Genomic DNA, 16,250 nt, shown 5'->3' on the forward strand with positions numbered 1-16,250 from the left:
AAAACCTTTCCTGTGAAGCACAAGTTCCTTGTAAACCAGCAACGGGAATAAATGCAATAAATAAACAGCCCTATTGTAACACGGACCAGTGGGCAATACTATTGCAAAGTTGTGCCAATTTCAGTTCATTAGTCAGTTTCTGTCTAAATGGAGGCCCAGTTTCATTGGCAGTGAACTGTCCCCCTGATTAGTCACGTTGTATTTTATACTGTGTGTGCATGTGTTGCTCTGCGCCGCCTTGTTACATACACGTGTTGGTTGAAACAAGGGCCTTATCTTACTACAGTGCCAGATCCAGCATGATTTACTCTTTAATAAAATATTTAAAAGCTGTTTTTTTAATCATTATTTTATTCAGCAAAGGCCAGCCATGGCGAACTGACCGCTGCGGGCACAGAGCGCAACGTCCGCAGCACCGGCTGGTTTGCGGCCACTTGTGCCCGGTGAACCTTTCCCTCCTCCCCTGTGCCTTAAAGGTTTCCCAGCTTGCGGCGTGCCTGCAGCAGCTGGTCCCTGGCTGTTCCTCTCCGACTTTGTGCTCCTGCGAACCGTCCTCCCCCGAAGCCGCCAGACCCGCTGGGTGCTGGCAGAGTGCGTGCCTGCCCCAGGCTTCCCTGGAGAGCCCTTTTGCTTTCTAAGTGCTGGGTCTAAACTCCCAGTTTAACTGGCCTCTCCTGGGAGCACGAAATGTGCTTGGAAATGGTGCCTGGCAGGTGATTGCACCGTGGTGGGGATAAATGTAGCAGGAAGTACTTTGCCCAGGGGCTGTTCCCTACAGAAATGCCCTACTGGCGTCAAGCAAAGGCTGAGGCTGCCAGTGCTGCAGGTGCAATCCCCATGGCACAGGAGCAGCAGCCGCTTGTCCGCTCGGCGGTGCACCGAGCTGAGGCTAACTGGTTTGACTATGGTGACTCCAGAAGTGCATTGTTATTATGGGAAAAAAACCCCTACACTAGGCCAGAAGATGCCATTTTTGTTTAAAGCGGAGAATATCGTTTCAGTTTTTGATGTAAATTATTAAGACAGAGGTTTGTTTGTTGTTTCTTTTGGGTACCCAAGGGTCTGGAATTGCTGTAGGCTCGAACAAGGTAGAAACAGAGAGAGAAGCTCATGGTACCTGTGGGACAAGGAGCTGATGTTTGGTTATGGGAACAGTAATATGGAAATTATATAGAGTTCATGCATTGACTTAGGTGTGAAGAGCTACAGAGCCTTTTACTGCTCAGCAGCCACTTTGCGGGCATGACTTCCCACGTAATGTCTGTATCATCACCTGCTTCTTCCTTCCCACCAGCCCTGCCGGCTGCGGCCACAGTGACCTCGCTGCTGCGGCTGCTCTGCCCCGACCCCGCCAGCCCTCCCACCTCCCCTTCCCTGGCTGCCGCAGCCCCGGCGCTGACAGCCGATTCTGCAGCTCACCAAAGACTGCCTGTTGCCCTCCCCGCCCTGCCTTCTCCCCAGCAAAAGCAACGCCGCTCCTCCGCAGCCACTAATCCCGCCACAGCTCAGGTTTTGCCTCCCCTCCTCCCTGGTGATGACCGTGACAGACCCCCTGCAGCACTAAGTCAATACTGTCTCCCAGGCTGCTTTTCTTCCCTTTTCTGCTAGAGCACCCCTTTGGCCTCGCTTCCTTCTCATCGACCCAGCGCAGCTCTCCCAGCCCCAGCCCTCACGCCGCGTTATTGCCCGGCCCAGCTGCTCTGAGCTGCTTTTCACCACGTAACCTTTCCTTTAGCCTTAAACGCTCCTTCTGCCCCTCCGGTTCACTGTCTCCTCCTCTCTGCCGCATGCGATGCATTTTTTATTTTTCCTCACGCGCCCACTTTCGATACACACAGTTGTTCTTCTTCAGCTATTTGAGGCAGCTCCACAGAACGTGCAGGAACCTAAACTTTGCTCCTCATCCCCTACCACCGCTGCCAACTTCACCCACTCAGTTCCTGGGAGTGCAAAGGCATTTAGCAGATGTTTTTTTTTCTCTTCACATTTTTTTCTGAGGAAATGTAATGGCCTGTGCACAGAAACTGGCTGCGATTTCACCTGCAGTGAAACCTGCAGCGTTCTATGCATGAACTTTGCTGCATCGGAAGTAGAATTAAATCTTGCTATTCCCCCCCCGCTCCCCAACGTCTGAATCAACTGATCTTGCCCTTATTCAGCCGTATCGAAGCACCTGTTACTGACACGCCCAGAATATCCCAAATACATGGTGTGAACAAAGACAAAGTCACACACCATCAGTTTGCACCTTTATTTTTTAAAAATGAAATAGTCAAAGTACTTTCTTTTTCAAATATCGACACATAATATATTAACTTTTAATATTTACAGCGCGTTGCTGGGATGTTCTTGTAGAAAATGCATGCTTCTGGTCTGAAACCCAGAGCAAAATGCATCAGACCATGTAACTGCAGCCATATAACATAAACCTGTACAGTATCCAGTCACTATTCAGCACAGGAGTTAGAGCAGGAATAAAAAAATTGGGATCTATTGTTTCCTAGCAACGAGGCTGAGGCCATTATAACACAATTTCTGTTAAGATCAGAACCTCTAACCGGTGTTAGACAGAAACCGAAGATCTTGGCATACATTGTAAACATTTTTACTGTTGATGAGAAAGCTAAAAAGGAACGTTACTTTGACATATATCGTATGCTATGCTTCTCTTTCTCGTTTATTGACACTTCTGCCTGAAGAGTATGAAGATTTTAATGTTTTATCATGGTTCATACAAGTAAAATACTGTCAAGGACACGATCTGATATACTAACATTTATTAAAAGGCTAAAGTCCACCACGAGATCTAAGGAAAAACTGGAAATTGTCAAACACGTTTCCTTAGACAAATAATGGCAGGTGACAAATGCCCGGACAAATCCACAGCGAGTCCGACTCCACCGGTCCCAGTTCCTGCCGAGAAGCGATTCCTCTGACAGCCGGGGCGCTTTCGACCTGGTAATGTTTTGTATCAAGGATGGGTTTAAATAACAGTCAGCAGTTGACAGGGAAACCCCTTAGGGCTGTCGGCGCAGCCTGATCCGAGCATCACCGCGTTGGATCAGCTGCGCTCCGGCGAATCCCCCCGAGCACGCTCACGCCCTGCCAGCGAGCTGTTCATCTCCTTTTGCTCAGGCTAGAACAGGAGCTCCTCTGCCTAAACCGCCTTCCCCTTCGGAACCGCACCTCGGCTGCCCGCAGCAGCGATGGCCTCGGCAGCGCTGCAGCTCCGCGGCCCTGGCCCCGGCCACCGGCAGCGGGGGCTCGGCGGGGAGGGCAGCGCAGGGCCGGGGCGCCGGGGCTTCGGGAGAGGCCGCGTCTCCCCCCTCGTGCACAACCGAGAGCACGTTAGAGAGCTCAAACCAAACGGCTAGGATGTGTATACCGAGTTGCACATCGACCAGTTCGTATATATTTATTTGGCTATGTTCTACGTAGATATCTATATATATATTTATACCTTTGAAATGTTCTAGATTTGCTAAATAAATATGAAAGCAAAGGAAACCTTACTTGTACACACTATTGGTTTGGCTGTCATAGAAAATATAGCACGTATTTCTCATGGTAGGCATTTGCTACAGGATAGTGTGCAATAGTGGTTTTAATTTTATTTTAATTTAATTCTATGTTATTTTTTCCACTTTCAGAACCTTGTTTGCAGTGCAGAACGCTAGCATCAAATCCTCTGATCTAAATAACAGTATAAATTTCCATGCCACTATTTTTCTTTTTTGCTTTTTCTCATTTGGGTCTCTAGGCTATAGTGCAAAATTAAAAAAAAAAAAAAAAAGAAAAGAAAAACTACAAAAAACAACATTGAGAAATTGGTCTAACTAGTAGGAAGAAAAAAATGGAGACTGAAATCTTCCCTGCCTCCATCTGAGGTTGTTCATGAACAAGATGGTCCAAAGCTATGTGTTTGCTATAGTCTCGGGAATCACTGCTGGCTGGCCCGCGCGTAGCTGCGGCTTCAGTCTCCAGTGCTCCTTCAGCAACACCGCGTTTCTTTAGCACTGTCATCTCAACACGACATTTTCATTTAGTTTCCTAAATTTCTGAAACTGTTACGGCGAAGGCATTTTTTTTTGCTTGTGTAACCGGGCCACGTAATGTCATGTGATTCTTCACACATCCATATTCTCATAAGAAATATTGTTCAAAGATGTACCTTAGACTGCACCCAGGAACTGGGAAAATGCCAAATCTACTTTCAGTGACAAACTTGTAACACATTTCACTCTTTGACCTTTTGGCATAATATGAGAACAACAGTAATCAAGGCAGTATTAAAAAACACAGCTGTAGGTAATACAAAGTGCATTTCCTGCATATAATACAAATATAACTTTAAGAAACTAAAGGCACAAGCTAACTAAATATGTATTACATACTAGAAATGCACAGTTCAAGGTAATTCTAATAGCTTCAAATATTTGTTTATAATGGATATTTAAAGCAGTTTGAAAATGATACCTCATTAGTGAATTGCAAAAAAGTATAATTGCTTAAAATATAAGTAAAATAGACTCTAATATTGACATCTTGGATCAGTGATAAAATACATCATCACATTTATGAATGCGCTCTCTATATACAATTCATAAATTATTCTTCCGTTGATTAAAAGCATATTAGAGGCTCAAGGATTTGAAGGTCCATTTTTAGGCTGGTGTGGAGGTATTCAAGTTCTCCATGATCGTATGGAAAATTACGGAAATCAGAGCTGTCAAACCTGGATTGTCAGCTCCCAATTCTGTACGTTAGTTAACGATGAGCCCCACCAAGACGTGTATGTGCAGATTTTGGTCCACAGTTCCTCCTGGCTGGGGAGTAGAGGGTGGTTTTAGGGACTAGGCTCTCACTCAGCCTAATCCTGCACCCCCAAAGCTGCGCTGGCTCCCGGGGGAGCGGAAGGAGTCTGGAAGGAGACACTAATGGCGTGAGGCTGAGACCCGAGTCCAAACCCCCGGGGGGGTCAGGTCTCAGGTGCCAGTTCAGGCTCATCTCTAACTTTGGTACAGTCTGCTCCACTTGCCCCCAAAAAAGGGAAAAAAGAAAACTGGAAAGGAAGGAAGAAAGACAAAGAAAGCACTTTGTTGGCTTCCGTAAATATGAGCAGAAATTGTTTCAATATATTTGCTATGTCTGTTTTGAAAGAATGTGCAATAACATCACTGTTACGGATACACAGGCTCTATAACAAGACTTCTAGCTCCCTCTGAAAGTCAGTAAAGGAACTCTGCTTACCTGTTTCCCCCTCCCCATGTGCCCTCCCCTCCCGATAATCAGGTCTTTTAAAAATGACAAGCTGAAAGAAGGTTCACCTACTCTGCTGTGAAATAACTGTGCCAGCAGCGCATGATACCTTGGGAAATAAAAATTTCTGCCCATGCAATATAATGCTTTTCTATGTGCTCTAGATATTGAGCTGAAAAGTGAAGAGTCATCCCCAAAATGTTCTATGTTTATCAACATATTTACTATCCACACTTAGGTTCATCAACTCCCAACCCACCAATCTTCTTCAGACTCAAAAAAAAATGAGTAATACAACCGGATTATTAATTTGAGATGAAAAAACCGCGATGCCTAAACCCAACAACACTGCAGTTTCCAAATGATCTGTGAAAAGATGAGTTCTGGCCCAATGACTACAGACAGGACTGATCCTGCATGGCTTGTTGTTACTGAACCGTCTGGGAACCCCCCGGCCGGGTAACGAGGGTTGTCCCAAAAGCACTGAGTTAAAGCCCAGTCTGGAGCACGCTGGTGTTGACCACAGCGCTTGCGAAGCCCTTCTTTGGCCACCCCGATGCCTGGCTGAAGCCCAGCAGTGCGGTGCCACCCTGCACCCCTCTGTCTGGACGATCGGCAGCCCCACGTGTGCTGCTGGACTCCAGCATAACCCAGTGCCGAGGGAAACCTTGGGAGAGAGGCCCCCACATGCAAAAGTAGACGCAACGTGGTGTTTGTCACTGAGAGGCTGAGAGATGGCTACGGCTGAGCAAAGCTAAAGGCCATATGTGACAGCCTTTCCATACTGTATCCAACGCCAGTTGGGTTTCCCAGGTTAGAAAATCCCTTATATCATAGCTGTGAGGAATGACATGTGCGGGGTTGGTGAGCAACTACGAAGTTTCCATACACAGTCTGGTTTCTGTATGCAATCCCTTGAACTTATGGGAGATCTCACTGGGATAAAAACTACCCACAGGAAACACGGGTTGAAGAATCAGGCTCTGTAACCTTTTGAATAATTGGTGAATTAGTAAATCAACAACAACAAAAAAGTCGTGTTTCTTTAGAAGAAGGCAGAGCACGCTGGGCTCTCCCCTACCCCGCAGGGATGTGCGGTGTCACCCCGGGCATCTCGCGCGCAGGTCGCGCTGCTCAGCTGTCAGGACTCTGCTTCTGAAATTTTTGAATACTGCCACACAAGAACTAAAAATTGTCACTGTCATCTCTCAAAGAGTTAAACGAACAATATTAAAATACCATCTTCTGTCACATTTAAAGGCAGTTGGATATGTTTTTTCCTCTATATTTATATATACAGAGTTCTGATCTAGAAAAACCAATACAATAAACCATTTTACGTTTAAAAACAGGCAGTCTTTGGTGACGCAAAGGCAGAGATTTTCTTTGTTACCTTCTGCCTATTTCACTCTGTCTCATAAAGTGAATATTATTGGCACTGTCAGAAAGTTCGAGATACTGCTCCACAGATAGAACAAAATATCCATCGTAGCCTTGTACCCGCCCAGTGCTTAAAAGCTGCTGCTTCTCTCCATCTGTCCATGCCCTAATACCTTCTTCCCCTTCCTGCAGCCGTCTCTGCTCCTTAGTCCAGGCCTGAGCCACGGCTCTCTGCCTGGCTATCTCTAAGACATGGTTCTTTTCTTCTTCCACCGTTGTTCCGTACCGAACGTTAAAGCACAGGGCGCCATGCTGGAGCTGGATGTCAGCAAAGCGTCTAGTCCTCCCGTTGATCACAGACGTCATCTGTGACACTGTGACGTTGACGCCGTTCTCCAAGATGCGTCGTCCTCCAGTGCTGCCGATTAGGGCCAAGTCTTCTTCCAAAGACCCCAGCTTGATGAAGTAATGCGTGTCTCGGCCCTCTATGGTGAAATGCAGGTTCTCCAGGTAGTGAGCGTTGTTGAGGATGGCAGCAATGCGCCGGCTGTCCTCGTTAGCCACGCCTATAATGTCAGCTGTCACTATACCATCCTTTATAGCGAATTTGATGCCCTTTCCGAATACTGAAGGAATAGCTGCAAATCTCGGTTGCTTCACTCCCTCGGAGCACTTGCCATCACTATACCTGGGCGTCATAGGAAGTTGATCCAAGGATATAAAGTTTCGGAGTTGCTTTTGGAGCTCACACTGAATACCAAGGATAGTCTGGAAAAGAAAATACCAATAAAGTTTGAAGAAGAGGCATCTTGCAGTTCATTACAGCGTCTCACAGACCCTACTAATCTCTGAATTGCTTAGAATGGATCTTCAACTTGTTTGTAAAACACCGTGCACAGCTACAGAGCCTGGGTATGCGCACAGGCTTTCTAATCGCCTAAGGTATTGCTTTCTGTCTCTTGGACTCCTTAGTTTCTAGAAAACAAATGGAAAACATGTTTATCACAAATGCTGTTTTTGTATTTATTCTTTCTTTTTTTTCTTCCTCCCCTCTTTGAGTTGTTACTCTAATGGCTGGTCTTTTGACTCTTAGGCATGGGGAAACCTGAACTCAAAGCTGTACTTTCTTACATGATTCTGTGCTTAGTCTCAGTGCGTCTAATTATGTCTTCTGTAAAATAGCAATAACATTTTTTTATAGCCCATTCTTTAAGGAAAGCAGACTGCGAAGGTCTCAAGGCACTAGAACAATAGGAACCACGCAAATACATCAGATCTGTAGATCTTGCTCCCCACTGAGGCTAAAAAAAACCTTACTCCAAGTATCTATTTGTCTTTTAACACTATACCTATCACTACACTTTTTCTGTGCCTTTGTAATAGTTTCTTTAATATCTCAGTGACAATTTTACATGGACAGCCTCCTACATCTGGAACGAGCGCTGACCCTCCAGCCCTCTGCCCTTTGTGCTGTCATTTGTGCATGGGAAAAGAAGAGTGTTACACGCTGCTAACACGAACTCACAATGCTACATGCTTCCCTTTCCAGACTACATTAGAGGAAAGGCATCTTTTCTTTCTCATCTTTGCAAAATCAATTTTCTTTGTTAACAGATGCTCATATGGTCAAACGCAAAACATGAACACCTGCTCGGAATATCGGTAGTTGGTCCTGTTGCAGTTACATCGACTGCTAGACCCTGATCGCTGCTGCATGGCTCTTCTTTACTGAAAATATGCTCTGGGGCAAGGTCACGTTTTACACATTCCCCTATAAATCCATAGCAACATTTCTGTCTTCCTGCAATAATTATGCAGAGGTACAGACTTGTAAAGCTGTTAATACCCTCAGTGATTTTGCATCTCTTGTGGAATCTTTGCTAACAAAGATGAAAATCTGTGGTTTTAATTTTTTGTTTCCACAAAATTTTTTGTGGCTCTTTCAATTTTCAGACAAACACCTTTATCCTTTTGCCTATCCTGCCCCTCAGATTTGCATTGTTCTTTGTAAACAGCTGCAAAGTTTCTTCATTGCGTTGCTAAAAGCTTCTCTTTAAAGCTCTCCTCCGCCCTGATGCCTGAACATAATGTGACAAGATTAAAATTTCTAGCATTGTTAGAATATTTGCCTTGCTTATTATGTTGAAAGATACAGTCACACTATTTCATTGGTCTCCAATATTTTCTAATCCAATTCCTTAATTCAGTATTAGAAGCAGCTGAACGGAGCTTTTGCTAACCTTTCCAGGATCCCACTCTTGAGTTTTTGTTTGAAGCTGTAGAAGTTCATATGTTGTCTCCAGAGCTTCTATCTCTGGTTTTGGGAATCCAGGTAGTACGTTGTGCAACTGGAAACCAAACAGCTCCAGCCAACTTCCAATGTCTACAAAACAAGAAAAGGATGCTGGCAATAAGGCACATAAATCTTAGAAAAAGCGAGGGTACTCTGCAGAAATCCCAGCTATGCAGAAATAATGATTTCACATAAATTTATGTTTTCAGTACTGGTTACAGCTTTTATTGTAGCAAACAAATTATTTGATTACAAAGCATAGCTATAGTCAGATCAATAGTGTGCCTTCTATCTATTTATAACGGAAAAAATTCAAATTAAGCTGCATCCATTCTTCCCCTAATTTTAGCACTTAGAAAAGCAGCAGAAACAACTATTAATTATTTTCTTGGTTCCCATAAAGCTACAGAAAACAGATCAAGCTCAGCAAGATGTTATCTATTAAAGAACTGACTTTAATATATGCAAGATTAGAGCCAAATAGTAACTTTGGATGTATGCAGATTTCTGGAGTCTTGAATCCATACCAGGATTTGATCAAAAGTTGCATTTTCATGAGAAATGTGCACTTTTACCTGTTGTATACTTAGCAACATCTTGGATTCTGCCAACTGGGTAATTATTTTCAAATGAGTAGAGATTAAATGGTTGTGGGACAGCATTCAGGTGTTTCCATATATGGTGATTTGGTGTCGTCCACCGACCCGCGATGACATCATAGTCCCGCTGACCCAGATGAACTAATTTAGTAAGGGAATCATAGAGCCCTCCATGGAAACCAATGATAACCTGGAAATCTGGATTAGTGTCCTGGTAGATCTCTCCGTATGGGGTGTACAAAATCTCTTTTATGACTTGGCCCCGACTGCTAAATACAGCTAGAGGTGTTCCAGTGTTATCACAAGCAACATAATATTCTTCTCCACTGCTCAATTCCATTGCAATGAGATGACCTTGAAGATCGTAATACAGGGATGTTATTTCTGAGCTAGTATGATTGTACAAGTGAGTGACTCTTATTGGATTGGAGAGATCAGCATAGAAGAACTGCAAGTGTTGTCCTAGGCTTGATTTGCTTGCAACTCGTCTTCCAAGGCCATCGTAACAGTATTGCACCATCCAGCCAGACGCTTTGTTGTACGCTTTGTTCAGCAGACCGTTAGAGTTGTACTCAAAGATCTCATTGCCTCTTTGCCTGAGAAAACCATCTTCGTCCATTTTATACTGAATTTCTCCAAGTCTGGTAATGCGATCTCTCAGATCATATCTCAGAGGAGTGAGGCGCGCACTGTTCCCATGGCTCAGCAAATTGATGTTGCCATTAAGGTCATAGCTGTAGCGCCACTGGGTTTTGTCATTCACAGACACAGTCTGAAGTTGACCATCGGCATCATATTCATAAAAATATCTTGTTATATTGGCATCTACACCTACACGTATGTCACAGATCACCATACGACCCATATTATCATACTGGATGGTCATCCAGTAAGCAATAGACTTGAGAATTTCATATTGAACTTCAATCACCTGACCATTGGCACTAAAAATTTTGGTATGTTTCATCATAGTGGTGGTTATAACTTGGTTTAAATCATAATTAATTACACTGAACTTCCCAAATTGTTCCGTCCTTCCAGAGACATCGACGTAACGGTACAGATCTATGGGAAGAGGCGTCTCGTTTATCATGGCCTGCATGCTTGTGACACGGAAATTGTTGTAGCTGTAGTCGAATCTGGCGTTTACAAGCCCTTCTTCACTAAACCTGAAGATTTGGCGACCAATAAGCGGACCTGTCCAAAACAAATAGGGGAAAGAGTTAAAGCAAGAAAAACAATGAATTATGTCCACAGTATACCTACCCTACAGATCTAGCACAGACATATGATGAATTCAAATATACCCTGAGCTTTATCGCTACTTGACTGTCTCAGAAAGTACCATTAACTAAGAATACGTTAGATTATTCTCTCACAAACCTTTATTAATGCTCGCCCTACAAAATATTTATATTTTATTAACATTTGTTTAAATGAATGCTATTTTATTCATAATTATGATTTCTATTTACTTGCAAGATAATTCTAGACTAAATTTATTTTACATGGTGATTTCCTTCCTCATATAAACAGTCCTTTTGAATTTATGTTATATTATGGTATAAACAGGGAAACTTGAAAATGCAAACACTAAAACAACTTGATTTAGTATTTAGCAAATATCCACACAGTGGAATAAAAAACAATCAAACATTATAAGAGCTATTCCATACCAAGCTATAAACAGAAAACTGTATTTTAAAAGGGACAGCTATATATGCCTATGGACACAGACACAGAGACATACACACATATTTTTCTATTGAAACATAAAATATAAGAACTTGTAGACATAAAAATAATGGAATTTCATGCCAAGTAAGTGCAGGATCAGGGCCAAAAACTTTATCAAAGTAGTCACAGCTACACAAACCTGTTTGCCTGTATCTGATGGTACAGATGAACCCATCATGCATTAAATGTATTGTTTTAATAACCCCAGAGGATTCCTCGTAGGTGAACGTGACTTGAGTAGTATCATACAGAATCTCGGAAAGTCGGGACTGCTTGGTGTACTTGTAAAGAACTCTGCGTCCTGTCCCAGGGTATAACGTTTGCAGAAGCCGACCGTCTCTGGTGACGTCCTGTATGAAAGCCGCGTTGCTGTCCGGAGGGGTATAGATGTTGCGGTAGTACCCGACGGACAGCATGGTCTGCAAGGCATGGCGCACCATGCTCGGCATGGTGACCGACAGCAGGTAGTCCGACTGGTCGTACTCAAAGATGTAGCGGCGCTGGCTGTGCAACAGGAGCATCACGGACTGCAATCAAACAGGAATGGTAGTGTAAGTGGCTGATCAAGCAAATTATTATTCATCTAGTGAGTGTCTGAAGGTTGAGGAAATGCTGAAACGACCATCCACGCTTCTAGTTTGCTCTTAATGTCTGCACAATTCCAAGTGAAGCTTTCAGCACCAGGAGACCTGGCCAGCGTGGTGGTATAAAACAGGAGGAGAATAATAATAAGTTTAGAGGTAAGGACCTCCAAACTGGAAGGCAGATGTGGCTCTCGGTAGCATCTCAGCCTCATGCTGACTTGCTATGTTGCTTTGAAATATTTAGGTCATCCTCCCAGGAAGCAAAAATAGAGGGAACCTCTTCCTCACACACAGGCAGATGTTTCTAAGGGCGGCAGAAAGGGGAAGCTTTCAATGGTGTGTACATGGTGTTTAGCTTTTAATGGCACTCTGCATATCTCTATCACACACCTACCCCTTTTTCTGTGTCTTCTATTAAATGCACAGTGCCCCAGAGGTCACAGTGTCTCCATGCTTACACAGGATGCAAATGGTCTGCAGGTTCTTTGGTGTGACTACTTCTATCTCTGTTTTTTTAATGTTTACAAAGAATATAATTTCTACACAGGTACTTGATATTTGTTCTGTGTTGGTTAATTGTGGCTGGTCAATGAAATGTTTTGCTTGTTTGGCAGATGAATGTATAGGCCTGGCAGACATTTTTTTGTACACATTTGAAGTTTGGGCTCTGTATACCTTTTCACCAGCCATGTGCAAAGTCATGGTGTCACAGATACAAGCCCACTGGCCAGGATCAGAGCTTGTTGAAACAAGCATAATGAAAACACAGAGTGAAAATGCATGGGAGAACTTTGTAGCCTTCTCCCAGCTCCAGTAAGTACTTGTCTGGGCCAGGGCTGGACCAGAGCACTGCACATCCTTGCCACACTCTCCGAGTTGAGATGGAGCGCTGACACTGCACAGTTCTTAGCTCACAGCCCAAACCTACCAGGCACATAAGCAAATTTGTCATGCTCCTGCATGATTGAGACATCGTGCAAAACAAAGTCTTATGAGGAACACTGTGACTGCATTTTCATAGAGCACTGGGGAAAGAAATCAGAAAAAAAGGCTTTTTTTCCTCTAAGCTCAAAAATCTTCTCTGTGAGGAAAACACCGAGAGCTCAGCCCTGCAATGTGTTAAGTAACATTGGCGTCGAGCCACTTTGCTCTGACAAATAACCTGAGCGCTTACTCTAAGGACAGGCTAAGCCTTGGCCATCCTCTCTGCGCTCCTGCCCCCCCCGCCCTCCCAAGATGTGTTTCTTCCTGCCCTTGGTGAAAGACATCTGTCACCTGTACGTAAGCCAGAGAGCACCAACATATGCCACTCGCAAGTTATCCTCTGCCAACTGGTGACGACAGACCTTTACACCGAGCTTTTTCTGATCGCTTTATTCCTGGTCTGCCAAGCATTTCTAACACGCACAGTGTTTATTTTGTTTTCACCTTCAGTCAAGAGTCCCCAGCCTGCAGTAAACCACTGGCTGAACTCTCTCCTAGCACTGATGTGACGCCTCTATATACTGCTCCCGGGCCTGTCTTTAAGCCGTCTGCCATTGACAGAGTATGAATAACAAGATCAGAAACATCTCTAATATAACTTTAGAGCCCCTGTGTGCCATTTTTACAGCACTTTGTGGCTTTTCCACTTTTGTCCAGGATAGTAAAAGGATAGACAGTACAAGGGTTGGAGACTTAGTATCCTCTCTAGCCTATTAGAGGATACTATAAAGAGAAAAAAAAAAAATTAATTCCCAATACATCCTAATAATATTACAATAGATTTTTCACCTCTTTACACAAATTGGGTTCTAATTGTTTTAAAGGATTTCAGAGGGTAGCTCATAAAACATCAAAAAAGCTGTCATTTTATAAAAGCAACCAGAGCCTGGTCAACCATGTAATGATTGATTCCGCCTGGTATATCTAGACAAACAGCCAGTGGCAATTACTTGGAGCTCTACTGGGAATACTCAGAAATGCTGAGCACCACCACTAGATGTCATTTCTGTCCAACATACACACGCAACTGCTCATCTATTTTGTCTGGTGGTAAACCGCAGGATTTTGGAAGCAAGCTTGGAGTATTCAGGAGATTTTATAAGAATATTAACTAATTGAAGAAAGTGACCAAAACAAGAGGAACGGACTCTCATCAGTAAAAATGGTTTACAGTGCTACTATCACAGTGCTTTTCAAAACCTAAGTTATTGGAGCTAATTTTGGAAGGGGTAGAGATTTTTGAGGATTTACAATTAACTAATCAAGTGCTAAAAATGAAGAATTAAATAACTATGAACTGGAAGCAAACTATATAATAGATTTTTTGATAAAAGGAATCATTGGGTCTTATGAGGTTTCAGGCAACCATTAGCAATCATTACATAATGAACACAATGAGTTATTGACTTTAATGGAGCCACAAAATGATATTTCAATGCCTAATTTTGACAGTGAATTCATCTTTCTTTGGCACAAGGAACAAGCAGTGATGAAAGTACATTAAATAGCTGGGAGATTATGTCCATGGTGTGTATGACTTTCAATAATTATAATGACAAGTTACAGCATAACCCAAGGCTGCTGCTACCTGAACCACTAAGCTTTTGCCATTTGCTTCTATGAGATCAGGATTTGGCCACCTGTGCAGAATTCCAGAACAACAGTTTTAAGTTATATGACTTTACTTATAAGCTCATCATAAACTAAAGAAGAGACAAAGTGGTTTGGAAAGATAAGAAGCATACATCTTTCCAAAATTACGGTCCATTAGGCCCGAAGAAAAAAAGAAAAGATTCTTCCAAAAGGCAAGTTGCCCGAATAGTTGAAAGCTGTACTGAACGCCTGTTTACTTGAAATTTGAAGAAGAGCACACAGACAAAAGAAGCCCTGACAAATTTATCTGAACCAAACTTCTGAAGCTTCTAGGGTTTGCCAATCTTGTTAACACATGCAAGAACCACACTGCATGCAGACAAGGAAGGAATCGCATTTTTATGCATTCTCCAGTCTAAATCATTTTTTTCTCTGGGTTAGGTTTAAGTTTTTTGAGGATCAGGCTTAAATACATTCAAAGTAAATACAGCAAAGTTTATCTTAAAAGTACACATTTGGAACTTTTAAATACTTAAATAACTTCAAAGCGATTGGATTTTCTACGTGTAATACCCCCTATCAGTTTTACCTCACCTGCCCCCTCCTAGCCTTTCCCTGTGCTTAACAGGTTCAGAGAAAATGTTCTGCAAACTCAGGGTATACTGGATAGTCCAAGATGTTGCTATTTAAAAAAAGAGAAAAAGTTTAAAAGGACACTGTTTGAATACAATTTCATACTAAGTTCTGAAAGCTTGAAAAATACAGATTGTGTTTTCGGTTTTGGGAGACAAGATGATACCAAATGAATGAGATGCTGTTCTTCCTTAGCCTGTACAACATCTATTCCCGTCTTCTGACCATTACCTATAGACATAAATGAAAATTCCAATACTCAGGCAATTTAGACACGAAGTCACTATAAAAGCAGAGCAATAACTCATTTCATATTAGTATTTCTCCCCTCAAACAGCCCTCATAAATACTGAAGGAATCTTTCTCCTCACAGGATCAATCCCTTTTTTAAAGTGCAGCACTGAATAGGTGCAAGCCTGTACTCACTGCCTCATAATTTTGGCTTAAAAGAACTATGCTGTGGGGAGGAAACAGTTCCTCTCCAGTGACTGTTATATTCTTGACTATATTATATGGAGTGGCAACATGTTTTTCGGCAGTGAGAGTGTCCTTTGTTCACTTGAACTTGGACAGAGACCAAGAAATCATTTCTACTTAACAATTAAACAACTCTAAGGTGCTAATAACTTTCTTCAGAACGAAACTGTGGCAGGTTTGAACTGGTGACACGTAGGTCTAAGCACGTCCAGAGGCATTTTTACCTAGTTATGTAATTGTATGCGTTTTCTATTTAAAAAGGCTTAAATACTCTTGCAAGAGATGGCATTATAACATATTTCACAATATAATATCTATATCAAACCAAATATTTTTGCCTTGGTACAACAATCCACTTTTAAAATTATTTACCTTTTCTAAATATGTGTAACTCCATATTTTACCATCTGCCCATGTTCTGGAAATTATGTTCCCACTTGGATCATACTCCATTTTCTCAGTCCAGGTTCCTCTTTGGATATAGGTGACTAATCCAGAATGTGAATAAGTGATATTGACCTCATTGTATTTGCTGATGGGTGACCATAAAATTGGGCGTCCTGTCTGGTCATACATAATCCGAAGAGTGAACTTTCGATGATCATCATAAATCTTTCCTGTTCTGGTTACATGGTCAAAATCAATGGAGAGCAGGTTTCTGTTGTGGGCCTAAAAACAAAGATACAGTAAGGTAAGAACACAGTGCACCTT

General features: G+C 42.7%; 1 protein-coding gene across 1 annotated transcript in view; it reads right to left on the reverse strand.

Annotated features, from left to right (window-relative positions):
• Positions 1-2,249: 2,249 nt before the first annotated feature.
• The window catches only part of TENM1 (teneurin transmembrane protein 1), a 256,274-nt gene continuing 242,273 nt past the window's right edge, over positions 2,250-16,250 (reverse strand). Inside the window, exons 26-30 of the mRNA XM_064463313.1 lie at positions 15,912-16,208; positions 11,408-11,795; positions 9,508-10,728; positions 8,880-9,022; positions 2,250-7,407 (exon numbers count right to left, since the gene is read on the reverse strand). Coding sequence (XP_064319383.1) covers positions 6,649-7,407; positions 8,880-9,022; positions 9,508-10,728; positions 11,408-11,795; positions 15,912-16,208 — 2,808 coding nt within the window. The 3' untranslated portion in view covers positions 2,250-6,648. The remainder of the gene's footprint in view (positions 7,408-8,879; positions 9,023-9,507; positions 10,729-11,407; positions 11,796-15,911; positions 16,209-16,250) is intronic.

This window comes from Phalacrocorax carbo, chromosome 11 (genome assembly GCF_963921805.1).
Source record: "Phalacrocorax carbo chromosome 11, bPhaCar2.1, whole genome shotgun sequence".
Classification (NCBI taxonomy): Eukaryota; Metazoa; Chordata; class Aves; order Suliformes; family Phalacrocoracidae; genus Phalacrocorax; species Phalacrocorax carbo.